The sequence below is a fragment of the Solea solea genome, chromosome 6 (assembly GCF_958295425.1).
Source record: "Solea solea chromosome 6, fSolSol10.1, whole genome shotgun sequence".
NCBI lineage: Eukaryota > Metazoa > Chordata > Actinopteri > Pleuronectiformes > Soleidae > Solea > Solea solea.
Window position 1 is genome coordinate 7,161,661 of NC_081139.1, and position 24,766 is coordinate 7,186,426.

General features: G+C 39.9%; 2 protein-coding genes across 4 annotated transcripts in view; one reads left to right on the top strand and one right to left on the bottom strand.

The window, feature by feature from the left end:
• Positions 1-18,228, bottom strand: part of slc12a5a (solute carrier family 12 member 5a) — a 138,508-nt gene extending 120,280 nt beyond the window's left edge. Inside the window, exon 1 of one of the 2 annotated variants that reach the window (XM_058632519.1) lies at positions 17,865-18,228. In XM_058632519.1, coding sequence (XP_058488502.1) covers positions 17,865-18,027 — 163 coding nt within the window. In that variant the 5' untranslated portion in view covers positions 18,028-18,228. The remainder of the gene's footprint in view (positions 1-17,864) is intronic. The other variant, XM_058632520.1, reaches the window with a different exon arrangement.
• Positions 18,229-19,025: 797 nt separating this feature from the next.
• Positions 19,026-21,418, top strand: nat8l2 (N-acetyltransferase 8-like 2). 2 transcript variants are annotated; one of them, XM_058631907.1, is made up of 2 exons: positions 19,026-19,290; positions 20,451-21,418. In XM_058631907.1, exon 2 carries the CDS (start codon positions 20,462-20,464, stop codon positions 21,131-21,133), a length of 672 nt encoding a protein of 223 aa, XP_058487890.1. In that variant the 5' UTR covers positions 19,026-19,290; positions 20,451-20,461; the 3' UTR covers positions 21,134-21,418. The 2 variants fall into 2 exon arrangements, with proteins under 2 accessions (XP_058487890.1, XP_058487891.1); XM_058631908.1 differs by lacking the exon at positions 19,026-19,290 and adding an exon at positions 19,383-19,495.
• The last annotated feature ends 3,348 nt before the right edge of the window (positions 21,419-24,766 follow it).

Here is a 24,766-nt window from a genome sequence, read left to right on the forward strand (position 1 = left end):
AGGCAAATTCAAACAGCTACCATGTCATTTTCTCGGGTCCATTCCACTTTCATACAGCTGAAGTAATAAGCATGACATGTAAACCCTGTAGTGTTTGTGCACAAGTATGCTGTATGTCTGAGTTACTATAGGATGATATTAGACAGCGCTTTGAGCACAGCCAAATCAGATTTACAGTCGGAGGGAGAGAGAGAATAAGACACATGGGAAATCTAACCGAGCTGAACTCGTCAACTGAAGTGCTTGAATATTGTGCTCACATAGTTTCACTATTGCTCTGCAGCCTCACATTGTGTTTAGGGAAGTCATTTAAATATTTGCATATTTCATTTCCAAAATGGCACAAACTGAAAACTAAAATGCATTGTTTATCACAAGCTACTGCACAGTCTTTACTTAGCACAGAAATATCAATATTAAAATGATAAAATGCAGATTTAACTGCAAGATCAGAAATATTGCGTCACAAATTGTTAGAGACACATTAACTTACAGTTCTTGAAAACCGGTGTTGCACATGCACATGAACCAGGGCAATTCCTCTATACTGGCCTCACAATTGGATTTGATTACAATTATCATGTGGACTGTTGGATTCCATTTGATTATACAACCCATCCTGATGTATCACATCAGTTTTCTTAAGTAACCCACATGGTTATGTTTTAATCAATCAGTGTAAAGAGTACGAGAAATATGAATTAAACATTTTGTTACAGAATAAATTTGAAATTAACCCCCGCCCAAACTAAAATTGTGCTTTTGTAGATGCAGCCTCTAACACCACAATTCCTTCACTCCAAAAAGATTTCTTCCAATTGAATTTTACGATAGATTTTACATGGACGCAGAATGACATGATCAGATTGTGGTGTTTGTACACATGCACCAAGCGTTCAGTCGGAATGAACTATTTTGACGTGCACGGTGTTGTCTAATTCTCCGGAAGTAGAAGCATGAAGAAGAAGCTTCACTTGACGCTTCCGTAGTAAACAACACGCTGCACATTTTTGACTCTAAGTCCGCCATCTGTCTCATGTTCCTCCTTTGCTGCTTTCACGTCTGTTTCAAATGAGCTGTATTGGATCAGAGTTTTCAGACTGGCATGTTTACATGTGTCCATGTAAACACAGCAAGTGTTACATGGCTATAATTGATTATGTGCCTCCGCCGCCACCACCTCAACAACCCTAGTATGAACATACATGCACTAAAAGACCAGGTCAATAAATAACGTCGCAATTCCAAAACAATTCCGAAACTCAAACAAACACACGTATAATATGAAACCCACATGATGAGTTGACTGAACACCACCCCGAGGTCATGCTGAAACATAACAACAGCGGACAGATGTTTCAAAGCTCTTCTTTAGATCACCCAGGCTACTGGGAATATCTGGCCAAGAAAACACAGCCATGTCTTAATCTGCTTTCACAGCTAAGCATATTTAGCCGAAAGGATTACAAGCATGACCATCACAGCGTGCACGTGTCAGCAGAGAATATCAAATCAATGTTTGGTGTACGCCTAAGCCTCTTATGGATCCGCAAGGGAAAAGCACATACTAAATTATTTTGAGGTGTGAAGGGTGTCCAAGTCACATGCATGCACTTTTAGGGATTGCAACAGCTCACTAATTAGTGGGGCTAATTATTCTGTCATTAATTAAGCGAGTTTTGCTCAGGGATGCTTAACTGGCGTACGAGGAGCTAGATAAGGGTTTCAGGCATGAACTTTAATATACAGATGTGGCACAAATGAAACCCACTATTTAAATGCCCAGTGTGTAATTTCTACCACTAGGAGTCTCTAGATCAAAGCAAAAACAAAACACCTCGTTTGATGATGTCAAGAAGCAGTGTATAATCATTGTTGTCTTATTTGTTTTCCCCGTACATTTGCACTCCACGGGGAGAGCGCAGCAACCGGCAACGAGTAGTTGTGAGCCATTCATGACAAATTAACATATTACAATTAAATGAACTAACTAGTAGTACCAAATGTTTCCCTACTCACTCTAATGTTCCACTGGGGGTTTTCCCCAAATGTTATAACAGAGATCGAAAGCACTCTTATTTCCGTCACCTTTTACTAACGTCATGTTAGTAAAAGGTGATGGAAATAAGAGTTACCTAATATTCTTGTTGTTTTTAGATGTTTTAATGCAGAAATAATTTCATATCTTTAACTTAGGAGCAGGATTTAGATATATAGATTGTAAGCCTACGTAGTAAGTAACAATATCAATAGAAGTCATATAATTTTAAATAATATTATTTACACAGACAGCAGTAACTATCGTTCATCTGTTCTGATGGTGCAGCTCTGAGAGTGTGACGTTCAGAACTGGGATCCTACACAAGATAAGAGTAGGCTAGTTTTCTGACTGCTTCTCCATGACTGAGCCAGATACCACAATAGTGAGATGAATCACTCAGTAATTCTCCCACATCTCAGTTGCTGCCAAATCAGATGAGCAAAATTCAGAATTGAAAAAAACAAAACAAAAAAACTCAGCTTCAGGAGCTCCTTTAAAGGTGGATTTTCTTTGATTGTTTTATACTTCAAAACAATACCATTTATCAGTTTTATCTTAGTCATAAAAGCATCAGTCAACTTAGTTCCACAAGCAAAAACCTTTATCTGGAAGAGAAAAAAAAAAACACATTCACACACATCTATTTTAAATGGTTTCCTTGACTACACGGTATCCTGGCCACATCCATTTATAGCACATTGTGACGTTGATGCTGGTATCCTTCCCTGAAAACCGGGAGAGAAGAACTGTGAGGAACAAAATGTGAAGGGATCAACAGCCTCTCACATGAGGGAGAAAAGAAAATGTTAGAGAACTAAGAGAACTAAAGCACAGATACCTGACACCACGGTATCCATGGTTGAGGCCGGGTTTGGACAAAACTCCAGAAATGATTGTCGGGCTTCGGTCGAGTTTGGTCAAATCACTTGACATGGTAATTTCACATTCTTTTGATGAAACACGGGAGTAAAATAGACTGGATTTTGTATTGCCTTATCGGAAACATGGTGTAAACATTTAATAAATGGATGAATAGCAAGTTTAAATAAGTGATAATAAGCAGAAACTGGTAAGTGACTGACCCGGTGTTTCTGTTTAGAACCAGAGGTTATTATTTACGGCACCAAATAACCAAAGTAAGCTGAAGAGTCCTCAGACTGTGTCAGGTTCTGGTCAGGCTCGGACAAAAAAATACAGGTTACATGTGTCAGGTTTGGACAGAAAACTGTGAGCCCGAACCACACTTTAATGTGGTGGTGGCACCTACAGCATTGTGTGGTTTGCTGTGTGTGTGGACCTGCGTCAAAGGTGTAACACTGGCTATGAGGAAGAAAGAGTGATTATCTTTCCAGGATGGTAGGAAAAGTAATACATACTCTCACATTCACAACAGATTCAATTGCAAACCATTTGAGGGGTTCAACTGGTCAATTACAGGTGTTCACACAAACAGCATGGACAATTGCACTTGGTCAATGTATGCCTAATGCTGAAGGATGTGCTACCGGCACACAGCAACACCTCATCATTACTTCCCCATTAAAAGGAAAGAAACTGATATTCACCCACCCACACAGATGGTAAACAGTCACACTAAGGTCAGGACTATGGAGAGATATAAAAGTAATAAAGGAGTTGAAATGAGAATAATGTGCAACAGTCATTACTTTGTGAAGAATGTATTTGGTGCAGTGGCTTTATATCACAGGCTACACATCTGTCATAAGTGCAGGTTAACAAGAGAGGCAGAGTGCAATTCTTGACTTATGAGGCTTCAAAAACCAATGGTGCACAATGGGAAATTTGCAAAAAGCTATAGAACATTGTTTATCTATAACAGCAGCTTCCTTTGCTGGGAAGAAAAATCAATTTCAATTAAAACCAAGAGTGGTCAAGACAGGCCTCTCCCGACTTCTGGTCCGAGAGACTGGCGGCGATAGTGAACGACAGCTTCAACATAAGCTGCTGACAAGCACACAGGGCATGTGTTTATATGACCCAGGAGTTGAGAGCAGAGGAGCTCACAGAGCTACTTGATGCAGTTAAAGCTTCAGTTGATGAAGTATTATCCGTTTCCCCATAGGTGACCTTTTCAGTCCTTGAAATATATATATATATATATATATATATATATATATATATATATATATATATATATATATTTTAAATCGTATCATTTTTCATGGCTGTTGGGATTGGTTCAAGTCCGTAAATGGCACACAAAATCAATAACAATTTCTTCTGCCACAAGCAAAAATATTTTGTTCTAATTTGGTCTCTGGTGGACAAAACAAAGTCCATAGTCACTTATTAAATAATGTAATTTCCTTTACAAGTATATATCAGTCCTTCCAGGATTTCTGATAGCTGATAGCTGAAATAGCTGATTTTGCAGCAACTTTTCCAAGAAGTTCTGATACATGTTGCCGTGTTTTTAAGGCATATTATTTAAATTAATTCCCCCCCAAAAAACATACAAGTTAGAAGATATTATTATCTGTGAAGACAAAGGCTGGATTTTTTGCCAGGAAGATCTGTTAGGGTGATTTGCCTTGCACAAAACCACAACGATGGGTAAAAGTTGAAGTGAATGGGCAAAAACACAAGGTCGCACAAAAGTCATCCTAACTGGTTAAATCCTGAAGGGACTGACATGATGCGGCACACGTGTTCAACCTGTGACGGACTGCTGACAGCTTCATCACCCAGGTGTTTATAGGTTTATATCACTTTCTATTTTTACTCTCTGCTCTTCTTTTCTCGCTTAACATCCACAGATTCTTTTCACAGGAAGTTATTTTCCTAAATCATTTCCAGGTAAGTTAAGGCAATCAAGTGCATAACGAGGAAACCGATAATTAGTGAGTAGGTGAGGCCAATTCACAAACCAAAATCAATTTGTCCAGAACCAATGGTGCTGCCAAAAGAAACATTCCACAAGTTAAATATCTATCATTGTGTGATAACACACACCCCTTAGTATTCATTTAAAAAAAAATGCAATTTTGTTGTTTAGGTACGAAAAGAAAAGAAAATCTGCTCAATGGTGTTTCGGTGTCAACACAAATTATCATAATTTATGATATAATATATTTGTTGACTGGGACCATTCTCCTTTTTTTAACACAGCCTTTGAGGCACGAAATGAGGGTGTTTTCAGTTTGTGGTTTTTGAAAATGCATACAGGACATTACCTGACGAGGAAAGAGTCTTGCCCTCACAATATCCTGCACAATGGTAAATACTTCACAAACAAAGCACTTAAAAGGGTAAAAGGGAAAACTCACCTTTTCTCTGTAACCTCAGATTACAGTAGTTCAGTTTATAGAAACTGAAAGACAAGTGATGTCATGATCAACTTTAAGACTTTACGAGACAAGAGCGTGTGAATAATTCACACAGCGCAACCGTACTTAATGCACTCGCCTCGTCATCTGCCCTGGAGAAGAACTCGCGGTTATAGCCTTTCAGTCAGTGCACAACAGGACACAACATGTCACATATGTCGTCTGACATAAGTGGGAAGTGCGTGCAAAGTGTGACAGGATATTATAGGTCTTCGGGGAAGACAATCCTTGACCTTTCATGTTCATGGGTGGCCATGTTGTCATGCTCCTCATGTCAAGTGTTCAGATGTGCAGGGCATAGGAATCCCCACATTCTCCTCCCACTCACACGTGACCGGATACAGGCGCACATGTAATACACTCACTGCACACACAGGCAAAGATGTGCACACATGCACACACACATGCTATTGTTCACGCATGCACGCGCACACACACACACACACACACACAGCCACCTCCAATCATGCAATCCCTTTCATTAATAAACTACGCCTGTGCCTGGAGAGGAGTTCAAGCATGAAAGACAAAACCATTACGCAACTCATACATGGAATTCTAAATCACAGACTCAGCTTTGGGCTTTCACAAGTGGGAGTTGTTAGCCTTAAATAGCTCGGATTAAAAAGAGGGCTGCTTCAAACTAGGTTTGCCTCCTCTAGTTCTGCATACTTCTGTGGCAGGTTCAGTTCAGTGTTCACTTTGTATTAGATTACCATCAAAACTCGAACTACTCTGGATGAGAAGTGAAAGATATTACCCGTTTCTGAGCAGTCAAAAATAGAAGAATTCAATTGCAACCATTGCAATTTTATAACCACTGGTTTGTTTCAAATTGCTATTTCGATTCAAACTACTTAAGGAGACACAAATATGTCTTCCTTCTTTTACAGTGTGTAGTGAATGCAACAATGTTGATGTTGGCATTGAAGCAAGTTAGATGATGACGCATGACGATACCTTGACTTAACCAAAGCCGACTCACCTAAAGAAAAGTGTACTTTAAAGGTCATACTTTAAATTCCTGCTGTCTTCATTACATTCATAACCTATATTTAATGTAAAGCCGAGTTAATGATTAAAAAGACGGGGTATGGAAGAGGAGATAGTAAGATAGTAAGTAAAAGAATATTCATTTAAATACCCCAGACAGTGCTGGTGCAATTATAGACGATTACATAACAGTTGCATAATTATTCAAAGTGATAAGTGGGTGACTTCAATGTCTTTATGTGATTTCTCTGTAACATTATAAATGAAATGAATGTACTTATATGTATAGAATACAAATAAATATAATTATTAAAAAAATCCTTTTTAACTGTTTGTATAACACCTTTGTTTGCTGAGAATACATAACACTTAAGTAAAAATCTTTATCAAATATATTTTTAATCATCAGTACTGGCAGAGCCAACACCACTGTGGGGGCTGAGCTGCATTGATGCTACGGCCACGATGTCAGTCAGCTCTGAAATCTCGCCTGTTGGGTCCACTCAGGTGAGATAAATGACACAAACAACGTCAACGTCTTCTTCCTCCACCCAAGATCTATGACATGTCTTTAGTATTTCCCGGAAATCAGAGCGCAATCCGTCATGAAAATTGAAGAGGTGGTTGCCTTGCAACGGTTTTTGAAATACAGGGCTTCTGAAGGCTGCGCTGTGTGCATATGGAAATCTGCAGCAAGTCTTCCTCTCAAGAATGAGGGCAAAGGATGGCGTTTCATTTCATCTATTTTGTACAGCGTCTACATAAGTCTCATAGTCAAGGCTCTGTCTCTTGCTCACAGTGAGCCTTGAGGGGAATAGAGCCAAAACAAAAACATGGAAAACTGAAACAAAAATAAGAGAATCGAAGCAGAAATGATGTGTGTGTACGTTTGTATGTATGTGCGTGAGAGAGAGAGAGAGAGAGAAAGAGAATGAGAGGGAAGGTGATAGAGTGAGAGAGAAAGAGAGACCTTGTTTGCCAATGCTGTTGTGTCTCCAATGTGGTGGTAGAGCCACTGCATTGCACCAAAACTAAGGGGAGAGAGGGGGTGTAAGAGTGAGGGGGTGGGTGGAAAGTGTGAGAGAAAGAAAGATGGAGAGTGGAGAGGAAAGTGAGAGAGAGAGAGAAAGAGAGAGAGAGAGGGAGAGTCAAAAAACAGAGAGGGGGTAACGACAGTCACAAAAAGAGACTGTATGAAGAGGTAGAAGTAGAGCAAGAGGGATCACAGAGATGAATGGCGAGAGTGTGACAGAGAGCGTTTCCGTTTGTGTGCGAGAGCGGCACAATGAACCTTTTTGTCATCCGTCTAACTTTTCCTCATACAGATGACAATTGGGATGGGGCGGTGGGTGGTGGAGGGTGCGGTGGGGTGGGGTGGCGCTGTGGGGTTATGTAATGGGTAAAATCCAAGATGTCAGTATTTCACTTTTCCTTTCCACCACCACGTTATTCACAAAGACAATCCCGTTCCCCACTGGTGAACATACATCTGTATGCTCTTTTGACATAACACAAAACACACAAAACACACAAAACACACAGCGGTGCAGTGCAGTCTACCTATCTTATTCTGCACACACCATTAACGATGCAAGCCAACCAAACACCTATTCACATTCTGGTGGGTTTTTTTTTTGCCATCCATCCATTCAGTGTCTGGCAAAGTGGCCCCAAGCTGAATGTGCCTCACACAAGAGAAGGAGAGGGAGAAAGAAATGGAGAAAGAGACGAGGTGGCTGAGAGAGGGAGGGATGAAAAGGTGCTACATATGAATGTCATACCTTCATACTTAACCCTTAGAACACGCAGCAGTATGGTTGCTTTTTTTCCATTAACATAAAGAAACACAAAAAATACTCAGAAGTTTTTAAATCTGACTGAATTTTTTTTGACAGAAAAGAAAAACAATCTATTTTGTGAATTCTGCACAGTTATTGCTAAAAAAAAATGCAATATGAAATGAATCATACCTTTCCACTCAACAAAAAAACAAACGCATTTTGTAAAGCCTGAAGATGTGACCTGTAAACACCCAACCCCCCACGATGTCCATATAAGGAGTTGTGTATTATTCCCATGGCAATTTACCAAGGGTTAAAACTATAGTGTCAGTTTCATGAATGACGTCACACAATGCTGATTAAACCTTTCAGCTCCATGCAACTATCTCTGTATTTCTCAGTACAGCAGTGTTTAGATCTTTTCAGTAACTGTTCTGCCCACAGGAAGTGACTTGTTTATGTCAAGACAGACGGAGGCAACAGCAACTTCCTGCAGTAAACCAAGACAGTTGCAAACAGTTTGGAGTATGACTCAAGACACAAAGATGAAAAGTGAGTTTTGCTGCTCAAAAAATAAACAGGTTGTTAAGCAGTTTGATGGGATAAGTGCTTCTTGTCCCCACCGGTGTGTGCACACAAACTCTCAGTCAGGTCTGATAGTATTGCTTGACAGATCCCATTTTCAAATGAAGGATGCAGCATAGAAATACAAGTTGCACTTTCTGATCACAAAGACCAAACAGAAATCCACAAAAGCGACACAATGATTGAGAACGAGCATTAACAACACATAAGGGGAACATGTGATAATGACAGATCATGTATGTGACAAAGCTGTAACATCTGGAGTTGTACCTGATGGACATGCAGTACATGGTGAGAAAAGAAATGACTGTGGACACAGAGAGAGTATCATGACACCTTCTTTATCATAAGCCTTCCTCCAATGCTCGTAGGTACAGTGACACCAGAAACGGTCAGCTTTTGGTAGGCAGATAAAGGGAAGTGTCACCGTAGTTTAAAAGAAAGGTGAGGAAGAGAAGAAAAGTCATGGAAGAGGGGAAAAAAGGGGGAGAGGATTAATGGGTTTTCATGACTTGATCCACTGTTAGGGCAACAGTAGGGGTAATTTCCTAAATGGATGGATGGATGGATGGATGTGGGTGCACTGGGCCAATTAAAAACATTTTTCTTTTTTTTTTTTTAAAAAGTGAAACGGCTTTTAAATTATCCATTTTTTGGCCCACCTTTTCAAACAAACACTTTTCTCTTATCATATTATAAAGACAGTTGGTAGATTTTTGGGCTTTTAGACTGCACTCGCCAATATTTGAAGGAGGAAAAAATGAATAAATACAATTGTCTGTATAACACTGTACAATTCAAAAGCACCACAAACCTTCAAACTGATTGCAAAAGTTAAATCAACAGAATCAGTTCTATGAGTGCAGGATGTACCGGATTAGTTTGTGTCAATAATAAATATATGTTAATTCTGTGCAAATAAAGCTCGATTCTGCTCTAGTCTAAATTAAAATATATTTTTTATCGGAGAGCATAATGCAAGTCAAGGCGAGTGGACACTGCGAACACACAAGATCAAGCAGGAAAGTGCTTCATGTGGACAATAGAAAATAACATTGTTACTGTCTGCTTATAAATGGTTGGTGGATGTAAGCTGGAGATGGAGCACAAGAGAACTACAAAGAATGCAACTAAACCGGATAATGAAAAGTGTGCCAAGTAAAAATAGAACATACTGACCAATATTGTGCTATTTTGCTATTGAATGTTTTACAATCACTACAGTATTAACACATGTACATATCATTCAAAGTGGTCTGGTTTTTATCCAGACATTATTTTTTGTATTCTGTGAAGCATAATTTGACTAAAATGTTAACTTAAAATAAAAGCCATCTACAACAAACAGTGTAATGAAGTCTCCCGTGAGTTGATTAAAAAAAACACTCTGTACCAAAGTGATTAAAGTAATATGAGTAACATAAGACGAGCATGTGATGCACTATTAAGCCTATTACTGTTATGCAAGCACGCTGTACAGTACACAGTACACCTACATATATGGTGTGGGATAGAGTTGTCACAATGAACTGCCAAAATATTCAATTTACTGAACTATGACACATCTATTATCTATTAACATTTTTCACATCACAATTTGCAGGGTTTTGATATTACCGTGCAACGCTGCCAAACCCACTGTGAATCATCATGCCACAGTTTGACACAACAGGTGTTGGACCAACAGAACCAATGCCAAGTTCATACTGTAGAATATTCTTTGCCTTGATTTGCATCAAAGCTACACAACACAACACAACACACAAGTTTTAGTTGCTGTGCAGAACGGTGGAGAAAGAGCTGGTGAACAGTGAGAGGAGGTACAAAGTTCAAGTTAATTTGATCTAGATATTTTTTTTTTCCTGCAGAACACTGTTAAACACTGTGAACACAATTGTTGGACTTGTTGGAATCGGTGGCAAGCCTAGCCACTCTATTCTGGTATGTTGTAGTGCTGGCCTGCAATCAAGTTGTTTGCCAACTTGCTCAGTATGAAAACAAATGATTAATAATACTCCGTTAGTCTGCATGCCTTTGTGTCCTTGGGCAAGACACCCCACGTTGCAGCGCGTGAATGGGTATGAAAAGATGAGCGATAGAAAATGTGCTGCACATGGATGTGCTGTACGGCAAAACTGTGGTGTAAAGTAGCTTTGAGTGGTCAAAAAGCGATATAAATACAGACATTTACCATTCAGTGTTGCACTAAGATAAACAAACTTTCAGACTAACATATTTTTGTGACATTGCTTATTTTGACAAATTAAATACAAAGACAGCTGAGAGCTATCATGACGTTCTCCCTAAATGTCAGTGGAACAGCTATGATTAGTTAGATAAGAGTGAATAAACACTGAAAATTGGATCAACGTCGTAATAATACAATGACATCTGCTGATCTAAGACCACTGCATTCTGACTGCAGGTCTAAAACTGCTTTGACTGCAGCTCTGAACCTGCATGATGTAAACAGAACAGTTCCCAATACTATTTAACTGTTGGCGAAACTGATTAACTGACTAACATTAACTGACAAAGTTTTTCCTTTTTGCACTAATACATTTGCAAACTTGAGAAAAACAAAAGATTTTGAAACCGTAGACTGACCCAAGAGTGCTTTATAGTCACCCTCTTGACATTGCGCAGTGTCGGGGACTTGCATGATAATAGTGATGGAGAATGTGCGCTCCTGGGCGCAACGAGCTGACAGAACCTCTGGACTGTGGAGAGAAGTGGGCTGTGGAACAACTCCAGGGAAGCTGTCATTTCCCTCCTGCAGCACCTGGTACCACTGCCAGCCAGCCAAAAACATTAAGATTCAAAACACAAATTTCAAAGTCAGAGCACATCATTAACAGTCATTCAGTTACTGGCTTTATATACTGCATCCTCCTTTACATTTTACCTTTCCAAAACCCAGTCTATGCCCCAAATTCAGACAGAGAGGACGAGCACAGCAGTCCTGAGGGACGGGAGAGACTGCTATATTTCCTGAATACCAGCCCAGCCCCATGGGGATCCATGACCTGCATCTCTGGCCTGCTGCTCTCTGCCTCAATTGCCTCAGTAGGTGGAGCATGTAACAAAATAACACACACACACAGCACAATGCCAGAGCTTAGCTCTTACATTGTGATGGCAGTGATGAGTTCTGGCAAACTGCGTCTGATTCATTTTCATACTGACCTAGAAAAAGTAATTGTGTCCATAGTGTCGCTCGCTTTTTCCTATATTTACAAAAATAGAGTGGACAAAGGCATATTTCTGTGAGAAATGTGACAGCAAACCTTGTTATTCAACAGTGTTTGCCTCCTAGTCCCAACCCCCCAACAGGTTTGGCCCTTAAATGAAGAGGAGTCCCGAGAGTCGTGGCTGACACAGACCCTGATGGCCTTGAGCCGAGAGGGGGCAGATCCCACAGACTAATAGGTACTGTACATTCAGAATGAGTGATTTAACTAACGGCAACACCAGGATACACAGACAACGACACGTGAAATGCAAGAATCCTTCAATCCTTCAGAATTTACATCATTTAATCTACACGTTATTTTCTTGATTAGTTTTTGAGTCAATCAGAGATTCTTACTAATTGTCTATCCATTGTCAACTCATTTTCTCAATACATGGTTTTTGTTTGTCCTTAGTTCAGTGCTGCCTGAGGAGATGGATGCAGATGTTCCACACATTCAATTGACTAACTGACTACTCTCTTCACTAAATATCAACTACTGTATTTACTCTACTGTGATTTTTCACAAAACAAGGAAATAAAATGTGGAGCACATTTAAAATGCACCTGAGTTAGGTCTCTCTGAGCATTTCTGCGCAGGAATAGAGAGCGTGAGGTGAAGAGTCATGTGGAATATTAATTATGGTGACCGACATGACTGTAAAAGGACGTGCATCAGCCTCCGCAGTGGCTGTGCAAGTTGCTTGATCCAAGGACCTGCAATGGAGGTGTAATTGTCATTGAAGAGAAAATGTTCTACCTCTCCCCATGATGTTTTGTTTTTTTACTCCTCCCATCCCCATCTTTTGTCCCACGTTAGTGTCATTTAAGTCTGCCCCGCAGCTTGCCTGCATGTGAGGAAGATTTTGTCACTTTCTATCAATTGGTCTCAAGCCCCCCACACCACAAACACACAGACAAACCTCCCCCTGCTTGCAGACAACTTACATAAGAGCGCAAGGATTTCTAGGCTACAGGAGATTTACCCCCCTCCCTTCTTTTTTCCTTCCCTCTCTCTCTCTCTCTCTCTCTCTCTCCGTCTCTCTCTCTCTTGCTAATCTTCTCCCAGTTTCACACACAACAGCAAACGCACTTTCTTATCACTTGCTTAAAACACACCTTGCATCGCACGCCTAACACGGACTGTTGTGTAATTCACTGGCTTCCTGATCCCTCTTCTCATATCATGGTTTTTCTGCCACATGATTCTGACTTACACAGAATACATGTATGCAGAGGCTGGCTGGCGTCGCTTAAGAGAGAGAACAAAAGTGCCCCCTGTTGTTGCAGCAGAGAAATGCACGTGCCCGCATCACTGCAGAGCAATTAATTTCAGACATTCCCCCTTTCCTCATTCATATTTTCTGAAACGCACATTTTGCACGCACTATAAGCCACAGTTAATACCAATGGTGTTGCACATTAGCGTCCGCATTATTTATTTATTTCCTTTTTCGTGGAGACGTGTAAGGTTTTGACCACGATACCTTAAGTGCTGCACGGCACGGCGGCACACCAGCATTACATTATGTCTTGTGTGTGTGTGTCTATCATTAAAACATTACATTAGCTGCCCTCTGCTGTCTGGTCAATGTCACCGCACCTCTCTGCTGAACCACACGCTGTCCCTGAAGAAGCCCCTGACCATTTTGATTCCATTTACACAGCCCTTTTGAAAATTAGATAGAGACCGGACATACGTGGATAATGGCATATGAGCTGTATCGATCTATACTGTATTGATGGTTCGCCCTTTGACAGAATGAGGAATAACAGGGTGAGCGATGGCAGAGAAGCTATGGCATTTAATGGTTAGCTAAATTACAAATCAATGGTACTTTTGAGGGGGGAAAAAAAATTCAGCCATTTAATGACATTACTGCAGGAGTAGGACAGATGGGCAGTGAGACAGAAAAAGGTAAGTGGAAGGTTAAAGATATCTCCCAGGTCCACTTGTGTAAACAATATAGACCTTAGATGTTGTTTTGGCAATTACTAGGAAAGAAACTAAGATTATTAAAATGGCAATGGATGTTTTCTACTAATGGGTATTGATCACACTGGGACTTTGGGAAAGCAGCAGCATATTTGGATCCTACAGCTACAGCTGTGCAAACGCATTTATACATAGTGTGGGACTGGGACCCAGGTGTTAGACAACAGCATTATTACAACTGGGATACCTGATGAAAAGAGGGACCAGGTGCTGAGAATACAAACCTTCATAGTTGCCTCTCAGACACTGATACAGCAACGACTGCACAGAGGCACAGAGATGCAATACCTGCATTCATTAGGTCCCTGTAGCTCTGCATTGGCATTCTGTTGTTCCTGATGTGAAGAGACAGTAGAGCCAGTCATGTGTTTAAGATTACAAAATCCAGCCTGTAACTGACAGTCTCTCCTGTTCAAATTCCCAGACCAGCCTTGAGAACAACTCAAGACAAGAGCAAGCCTGAGCCACAGCATGTTAAACTCTCCTGGTTTACATCAGGTAAAGCAACAAACAGCAAAGATTTGAGTGAATAACAAAATGTTCCTAATAGCAGCCTATAATTACACAGCCTATTCTATTGCATCCTGAAGGGCTGTTTGTTTCTCTTTGTGCGCAACAACAGAAGGCAGACACAAAATTACAAACATTTGGAAGAGGACTTTCATTTTTCAACAATCACTCGAGACATTGTTACAAAGGCGGTTCATATTAGACTGAATCTCACCTTGCCAATTAGTTGTACGTGGCCATTATATAAGTGCTCTAACATTCAGCAGAGTTACTGTGTGCGTGTGTTCACAAACATCACAAGACAGCAATAATGATTTACTTTGAGGAACAGGAGTTATCAAAGCAAGGCAAATCTAGTATTTCTTTGTTTTTATCCAATAAATAATACAGTGTCGTGCTGTGCTGTGTCCAGCGGCCCAAAAAGGGAAATGTGGTGGTTTTAAATCTCGCAGAAATGTGCAGTTTCTGAATGATACACACTTTCATTTAAAATAGTTACTGCAATTCCATTTGAAAACACTGAAGGGGCATGGTTGCCAGATTTTCTTAAAAAGAAAAATACAGAAATTAGATGCTGCAGTACAAATACAGAACTGTCCTTCTGTGTGTGTTATATTTATTTTTATAAACACCTTAGTGTGTCAGCAACAGGCAGAGATTAAATGTGAATGTGTCTGCTTGACGGCAGCGGCGGAAAAATATCACCACGAACGGGCGACATTAACAATTATTATGTTATTATATGCATTAAATATCTACCGGCAAAGCGTATGCAAGAGAGTGAGGGATAGAGAGAGAGCATTAGCTAATATTGGCCACTATGTTTCCCTGTCCGATAGAAAAGTATCCACAACGACAAATCTGCAGAGGTCTGACAACAACCTTCTCTCTGCTTTTAACCGTCTATTTTCTCCTCTGGTCGAGACAGTTTTGAGGGGGTAGTGAGACGTTTCAGGTTCATTATCATTCACTATCTCTGATGCTTAGCATCCTGTATGTAAGTGCTATGAGCTGCATTACTGGGTGGTAACCAAAACATTATAAAATGTATTTTGTGAATAAACCGACTGTAACATTGTAATCAGGGAAGCCAGTATTTCAACTTAACGTTTCCTCGGTCTGGGCTGGACCACCATGGTCATTTTAGGTCTGAATATAATATATTTCTTACATATAGCACTTTTAAAGCCCCCGTGCACATTGCCATCTCATTTGTAACACCTTGCCAGTGCTGAACACCGCTGCAGCCCATTCCAGTGAGCCCCACAGATCTAAGTAAGATATATACTGTATATCTCTTATTACACCACTGCAATGTCAAAGGCAGAGTCATCACTTGGCAGCCAGGAGAGAATATTCTGCAGCCAGTCATCAACCCCGCTGGCTGGCAGAGCAGATGAAGCTCACACCTCCAACTGGATCAATAGAAACAGGATCATGAGTGCAGGCCAAGTGGGAATAATTTAGATACTGCTCCTTTTGCACCAGCTAAAATAAGACCACCGAGTTCTATGGTAGACACTGGAATTATTACACAGCAGGAACATGGCAAATATAGCATAATTACATAGACAGATAGAGATGTGCATACAAACACAACCTAAGTGCCCTTTCTAGGGATCGGTTTCGGGCTGCATGAGGACGACTGGTCCTGACAAGGTCAGCGTTTATGCCAGAAAATGTCATAAAGAGGCAACAGAGATAGAGAGAGAGAAAGAGAGAGAGAGACCCCTCTACCGTTTGATCCGCTGCAAGCTGCACCTCCGATATACACTTCAAATTTACAGCAGCAATAACAAATCTCTTATCTCTTCATCGATGGTTCATTTTTTGCACTCCAACCTCAAGAAACATCAGGGAAAAAAACACAAAAAGACAAAACATCACGCCATCAAAGAAAAGCATTGATTTTATGGTGGTACTTGCTCAGTCCTTTTTACTTCACTGCAAAACCATTAGTGAGACAACTCTCTTGAAAATGTAATACATCACCATAGCAACCAGGAAAGTGGATGCAGAGACACCTGTATCCAAAAGCCTGCAGCCCAACAGGAGTAAATCATATATGGGGGGGGTCCTTCAATAAAGCATCTCTTAAGGGGGGTTAGATTTGTTCCTGTGCCGACCAAGAACCTGCCATCTCTTCATCCAGAGGAAGGTTAGACACACACAAAGGGTATTCACTGAGCGGATATTCATATTTGATTTAAACCTCAAAAGCTTTCAGTTGCCACGTGTAGCACTGACGACTGCTGGACTGAAACTGAAAGCCTTTCTTTCTTTCTTTACCTAAGTGGCTGGCTGGCTTATAAGAAATCTGTCAGCATAAACTGAAGCTGGGCCCAAGAAGAATAGGGGATGGAGTCATTCACTTCAGATTAAGGCTGGACATAAAAGGTAATGAAATGTAATTTGTGACATATTTTAAAGGTTTGAGCATTGACTAAACAGACTAAATGCCTGGACTACAGTCATTGGTAGACGTCAGTGCAAAGCATATACACCAGGAAGCAGATATAATAGGGGGATTTATGGGAATCTAGGGAGGCAGGCCATTTAACTCAAATGCTATTAATGTTGCAGCCAAATCACAGGATGAAATACAACATTTCATTCACAGATAAACCTTTATTTGCACTTAGCATTTGCACTGTGACTAACCACAAGAGGCGTAATGATTCTCCAAATCCGTTGTGTTCAGAATTCAAGATTTTGTTTTTTTTTATCTGTGTGGCTGGAACAATAAATTGATTAACTGGTTATTTATCGATAAATGAATCGATACATTAATCAGCGAAGAGAAAAATCTCTGCAAATCTATCTGACGACCCAAAATCTCAACAAACAAATCAGCGACTGAACTAATCTGTTTATCATTCGGCTCCTTTAATGTGAATGATTTCATGAATAGCTTTGGTTTAAGGACAAAACATGAGGATGTTGTCCTTCTTGCATGGTGTGAATATTCAACTATGTGGCATGTTTTCCTGGAATCATGCAGTCTTATGACTTAAGTCACACAAAGTTGGATGCATATGAGGAATATGAAATATACTGTATGTCTGAATGCATTCAACAGTAGAAGCAACATGTCTTACAAAAGCAAAACATCTCCCCCTGTGCACGTGAGAACAAAATACTGCACATTGCAGATAATGCACCTGTAACAACACAACTATTAAATATATGTAAATTGTTAATAAATGTGTAGTCAGTAGGCTTTGTGTTGCATCAGTCTTCTGTGAGTTATTAAGAATTCAAGTCACACACACTGTGTCCGTAGACACTGTGTTGTCACAGAGTGCTGCTAGCATCTGTAGCTTATGGCTAACAAACAGCGGTACAAATGAATGAAGTGTCGGCGTGTCTGGCTGCTTACCTTTCAACACCACCACCACCTCGGCATCGGCGGCGTCCTCCTCGACCTCTGCCCCGCCGCTGGCCAAGGGCTCGTCCCCCTCAAAGAGCTGGTTCACCTCCCCCTGGATGTCGGAGGGGCGCCGTTCGCCGTCGCTCTTGGAGACGGTGAACCTCTGGCTCATGGTTGTCGCCGGTGAGACAAGCGACGGACAGGTCGTCTTGACAGAGGCCGGAAAAATGCTCTCGCTTCCCCGCTGTTGACGGCTCCCCCCTTCTACACCGCAAGTTTACCGCCGACCAACTCTGTCCTGACCGCGCCACGGCTCTCTGTGGAGTAATTAGATGTGTAATGCAGATTGGACCATCACCAACCTCACATCAACCGGTGTCTGTCTGCTGCTGCCGCCGCCGCACGCTCACTGGGTCCTAAAGCCGAGCTCCGCCGTCAGTGTCGCGGTTTTAACCGTAAACACACGCTTTTAAAATTAAAAACAAAAACAATACCTTACCTTGCACGATAGAAATGTTGTGCTAATAATCAATTCAGCCTCATGATGTGTTTGTTTGTTCCTTTAAATGTGGCATTACACGGCACAAAAATATAGCCCGCCACGTTTCCTGAGTCGGCGTTGCCAGGCAACCAGAGGATAAGCCAATATCTGCAGTCACTGAATCAGACAGTAGCAGTTTATATTTAGTAAGTTAGTAATGATAATAATTATAAGGAAGAACTCCTAGGGTCCTTCACACTTCGTGCCTCTGACCCCAATAATAATAATAATAATAATAATAATAATAATAACAATAATAATAAAAACAATTAAACATTGTTTTTATTATTATAAAAACATTGTCTTAATATTATAATAATAACAACAACAACAATTGTGTGGCCCCACAGTGAGTTGTTTCTGTTTTTTTATGAATACATTCATTTTTGCATCATAAATATGTTTATATTGTGGCAATATGTAGATATATATCTATATATCTATATAGATATAGATATATAGATATCTATATCTATATATATATATGTATATATACAACGGATGTCTAGTTTTGATTTGATTTGTCTTGGGTGGAGAAAAAAAAAGACGGCCTTTAATCCACTGGACTGGTAAGAACGAGATAATGACTTTCCAACAGCAGGTGGCGCAAACCCTCCATTTAACTGCATTTCAACAACAATAGAGCACGGTTGTGAAGCGGGGGGAAGCGGTTTTTTATCGTTCTACTGCTACATAAAGACAATGGATTTCTAAAAGAGATATTTCCCCCGAACTTCGACTCTGTAAAATAATGTAGGCCTGAGTCTAAAGGTCAGGTCGTGTCTGTGTCGACATCCTCTCGGTTTCTCAGCGTTCGCGGTTTCACTTCAGCCCTCTTCTTGGTCTCTGCTGGTCGTCGACAAGGACCGTTTTCTAAAAGGGTGTCCGGTTAAAGTAAGGAACATGTAGATTTCTCGTGAACATGTAAAGACAGATACATTTTCCAGGCCTGGACTAAAGTGAATAAGTTGTGTGTGTTGTGCTGATAATGTGTAATCTTCAGAGATTATCTTTGATTCAATCATTAACCTGTTCCTGGTTTATGACTTGACTTCTGCTGCAGGATATCTTCAGGTCTCAAGCAAGTCTTTGCATTAATGTTAGTTTCTTTATAACTAAATCCAAAGTTGAGTTGGATTTAAAACTATTTAATGTACCCGATGTTATTTATTTCTTCTATCTTGTGTTAAAAACGATAATGTTAATCTAGAGATGATCATTTCTATTTATGTAGTCATTGTTTAGCCTTTAAATGTGCCTTTTAAACTACACAGAAATGACCATACCAGTGAGTCATTACTGCTATTACAGACCCAAACTTAAATATTTATATTTGTGTAAGTGTATAGTTCTAAAATCTGTTTGGTTGTTTCTTAGAATAAACCTTTTGAAATATAACTTTGGTGAGATTTATACTTTAATGAAATCTGCCATTTCTAAAGGATGAACTATAGTCAGAGTGTATTTTTCAGTGTCAGTGATTTCAGTCAGATCAAAAAATAATCTATAATCGTAATCTTTGCAAATTTATTGCAAATACTGCGCCAATTAAAGGGAAATTTCTTAAACATTGTGCACTCAAGTTGTTTCCATATGCAGTTGATTTTCAAATTTGATAAAAAAAAATGACAATGTCTTTAGGCCTCGATGTCTAAACATTATAATACTCTGTCAAACATTCACACACACACACACACACACGTTTGTGCAGCTATTCTTATTTGGACACAGCATTGGACAGCCTAAGTGTTATTCCTAACCTTAACCATAACCAGTTAATGACTTACACTAACCTTAACCTAACCACAATTCAAATCTTAGCCCTGAACTTTAACCAGTTCCTCAGAGTTGAGGACCAGCGTTTTGTCTCTACTGGTCCTGGCAAGGTCCGTCATGTTTATGCCAGAAGTTCACACACAGTAACAAGACATTAGACACCTGCAGGAATTTGAAGACACCATCATAAACTCTAGGAAACGGGGAGTGTTTAATTATTTTTGTTGTATTTAGTTGTACATTTTAAAGACTTTAACTGATTTTTTTTCTTCTTCCAGTTCCAGTGGTCATGCAGCTGGTAATCCGCCGATACCGTCCGTCAGACAGGGACACAGTGCGTGCTCTGTTCAGTGCCGGCATCCAGGAGCACATTACTCCATGCTTTCACAACCGCATGGCCACTCCTTTCTGCCTCGCCATCACCGCGGCTCTGTGTGCCGCTGGTTACCTCCTCAGCTCTGTGTTAGGAGCTGTTGTGTTAGCAGCAGCGTGGATGGGCCTTGTCTACTACTGCTGCCACAAGATATATTCAGGCTTTGTGAAGGAGAGACTCCTGACAGACATGCATGACATCCCTGGGAACTATCTGAGCAGACCGGGTGATGTTTTCTGGGTGGCTGAAGCCGAGTTAGATGGTAGGGTGCAGATCCTCGGTATGGTGGCTGTGAAGGCCAAACAAAGTGGAAAAGAAAAGTACGGCGAACTGATGAGGATGATTATCTCGCCGCTGTGCAGACGGATGGGGCTGGGCTTCAGACTGGCTCAGACTGTTGTTGACTACTGTAAGGAGCAAGGCTTCTCCAAGGTGGTTCTGGAGACCAGCGACATCCAGACTGCTGCTGTGGGACTGTATGAGAAGCTGGGATTCCGCCATGTATTCTCTCCCTCTATAACAGATTTTCCGCCATGGGTTGTAATGCTGGCCAATGTCAAGGTTTTAAGAATGGAAAAACAACTGTAGGCTTAAAAATCACTATCACTAATCACCTATTTACCAGTACAGCTAAAGCTGTCACATCAACAATACTGCAGTGAAATCAGTGTGTGACTGGGCAGAGATTTCTTTGATTTCAAACACGACACATTGCTGCTCTTCTTGAATTTACAAGATTGCAGTTAAGCAAATTTTTACTAATGTACAATAAGCACTTCAATTATTATGATTTTTTTATGTTACAGTCGACGCTGTGAATGTTCGACTGTTTGTCACACAAAAAAAACAAATAAATAAATCCACTCCCAAAGGTTTTGCCTCCATGTGTGTTTTGCTTGAACTGATCATTCCATCAAATTGACATTCACTGATCAGACATTTTTGGGTTAGGGTAAAATGATTGTGGTGTATCTTCTCTGACTCAAACAGGTGCAACAGCACTAGCACTGTAGAAGGCTCAACTTCACAAAGTTTACACACGTGTATGGATCAGTAACGGGTGCACGGTTTCATCTGTGATGTCTCCCAGCATCTGTGATGTCTCCCAGCATCTGTTGCACATCTACATGTGCAACAACAGTAATGATGAGTCTACAGCTATATGGCAAGTGTATTTTAGCCAGAAATCTATAATTCATTGCTAATTGTATCTGCCATATATCACAAATACAGCCACTACATGTCTTTGCCACTCTCTTATTATAAATACAAATGTAATAAGTATTGTAACCATACATGAGCCAATGCAAATGACTACTTTCCCAGTGAACCAGTGTAAGAAACATCTTGGGCTCAACCACAGAGCATTTTACACAAATTAAAATATGCAGAAATATTCTTTAAAAATTACCTCTCATATTTAAAGGCCAAATACCAGTGGTATACAGCACGTACAGACGTATATAGACATTTACTTAAGTCTATGGATGTTAAGTATTCAGACGAGGTTGTTGATAGCCAACACTGAACAGTAGAGGGCACCATCTGTTAATGCCACAACACTTCTCTGTGTGAAAATCATTCATCGTAGTCATCACAAAATTTAACTAAGTGCATGTATTGCAACACTGTTCAGTTTGTGCAACAGTGTCCAGTTTGTCAGTGGTGGTCTGTGTCCAAGTGACAGCCTTGGAGTAAAAGTAGAAATTGTATAGCTCATAATTTTGGTTTGTGTGGTTAATTTCATGACAGTTGTGCAGATGTTCTATATTATTTTTTTGTTATCTGATCTTCAGGCCTTTGCTCATGAAATGTTCAACCTTTGTTTACAGGTGTACATCACTGGTACTGATGAGGATACTGCTCACATAGCGTGAAGTAATCAAAGACCCACATAGTGTTATCCAAGTTGCACATTTATAATAATATAGACAATTTGTATGGATCAGTGTATAAATGATATTTACCTTTTACCCTTTTTGTTTTTTTATTGTTAGGATTAAAATAGCAGTGTATGGAGGTGTCACAAATGATCTCATTAGGTAATCTGGATTAAATGACATGAACTGCAGTACTATTTACATATATATATATATATATAATGCTGGGAACAATGAGGCTATGTTACTTGTGCTATGTAAGCACGTTTTGCTGGTAATCCTTCTTTCAGCTATTGCAATTCTGAACTTGAAAGAGGGTAATCTATTTTTATACAATAACTGGACTACATAATGAAAAGCACTGCTGGCCTTTTCTAGACCTACCTATATTTACCAAGATGTTATTTTTCTTTTTATAATCTCAAAAGAACATTTACACAACAGTTTAATTTCTGGAAAAAAACGCACGTCCTATAAGTGACTCACGGGCTGTGACTCACACATGTGTGCACACTAGTGTGTTTTTGCACTAACAAAGTCAACTATCACTGGACCAGGCCAACTGGCTCCATCAAAACAACATAACCTCCATGTGGATGAGATATGTATATATATCGTTGTGTTTGACTATAGTTGCAAATGAGTTTCATTTTGCTTTTACTTTAAAAGCCACATGTTTTTACACAGTACAATTTATTTCTACACAAACACAACACTTTTAAGTTGGACAGTTTTCTTCTTAGTTCATTGGTCTGGTGCTGATGTCACTGCTTGCTTCTAATTTAGTAATATTCGATGTCCCACTGCAGTGACTCTCAAAGTGGGGTCAAAACCATAGCTAGGGAGGTCTGTAAAATAATTAGCAGAAATTGGGATTTATTGTGCAGGACAGCAGGTGAGGTAATATTCAGACTTCTGAATGCTTTTATGACTTGACAGAGCTGCAGACTGTGTTGATGCAATGACTGGTTGAAAGAGTAGTGTTATACCTACCTTCACACTTTCTGCTGTATTAACAGGTGCTCTCATCCAAAGACACATTTTCCTCTAAGTGCAGTTCATTTTGCGACGTCAGGGAAACTGCAGTATTTGCAGGGACGTGGATGCTGGACATGATGTGCCGCACGTCTTTTTTAGGGTCTGTTTGTTGAATCGCTGTTTCTAGCTATCCTTTCTTTCTGAAGTGTGATGTTCTCTTGATTAGCGTGAATTAGTGAGGGGGAACACCTTTATTTATCATCTAACTTTGGAGCTCCCCTCTTCTTTGAGATTGTGTCAGTTCATTATTCATCTGTGTTAGGTCATTCTCAGGTACCCTGCCCTATGTCAGCTGAGATTCACCCCCACGACCCTCATGTGGAGGATAAAGAGGTAGAAGATGGATGGGTGGATGGAATAAGCAGCAAGTAGCATGCCAAGTCAAAGGATTGTACATTACTTTATATTTAAATGTATAAACTGTGGCTGGCTGTTCTCTCAGAGAGCCTCGTATTTTTTTATTTTTTTTATTTTTTTTTAAATACCTGTACATAATGTATGTTAGTTTGACATTGGCTTGATTAATGTCCAATGTCACTTAAACAGTTTATTCACTCAAGTGAAACCAGCTGGCGCCGCGATGATAAGAGCAACCGGTGAGGCGAACAATCTTTGATCTTCCACAAACCCATGCTTCACATCCCTGTACCCACAAAATCAACACATGACACTTGTTTTGAGTTCATCTCTACACACTTTTCAGGTGAACGACACTTGGCCGCTCTCCAAAGCAAAGAGTGGGATTGAGAAACCAAAGGTAGGGTTACTCCTGCCTGTGTTATAACACTTGGCAGTGTTTTTGTGTGCCCTATCTTTTCAACACATGTGAAAAAGCCAAACAACATAGTCATGTTGGATATTTGTCTCAGTTGTGAGAGAGACTTGGACACACACACACCCACACACACTTTATTTGTAATTTGGGCCCAAAAACCACACTGTAGAAAAAGACAATTTACATTATCTACCATTAATAAAAACACTGTTAGGCCTTGGATATTTTATGATATTAGTCTTTAATGATCAATTTAACAGATTTAATTTAATAGATTAAATATAGTGTGGCAACTTTTATAGAATATAAATCCTTTTGTAGTCCTTTTGGTTTGTATGGTTACAGTTTAGAGATGATAAAATTAGAGATGCTGCTGCTTAACTTCTCAAAAGATTGTATTTAAAAATCCATAAAACAATACATTTGAGACACATACCAACAAAAAAATAATACATATGAAAATAAATTGAAATAAACAAAAAGAAAAAAGGAATTGCATGTTGTACTTTTTAATGAACTGAAAACCAG

Excerpts from the sequence above, each read along its gene's own strand:
- nat8l2 (XM_058631907.1), top strand. The coding sequence starts at position 20,462 with ATGCAGCTGGTAATCCGCCGATACCGTCCGTCAGACAGGGACACAGTG.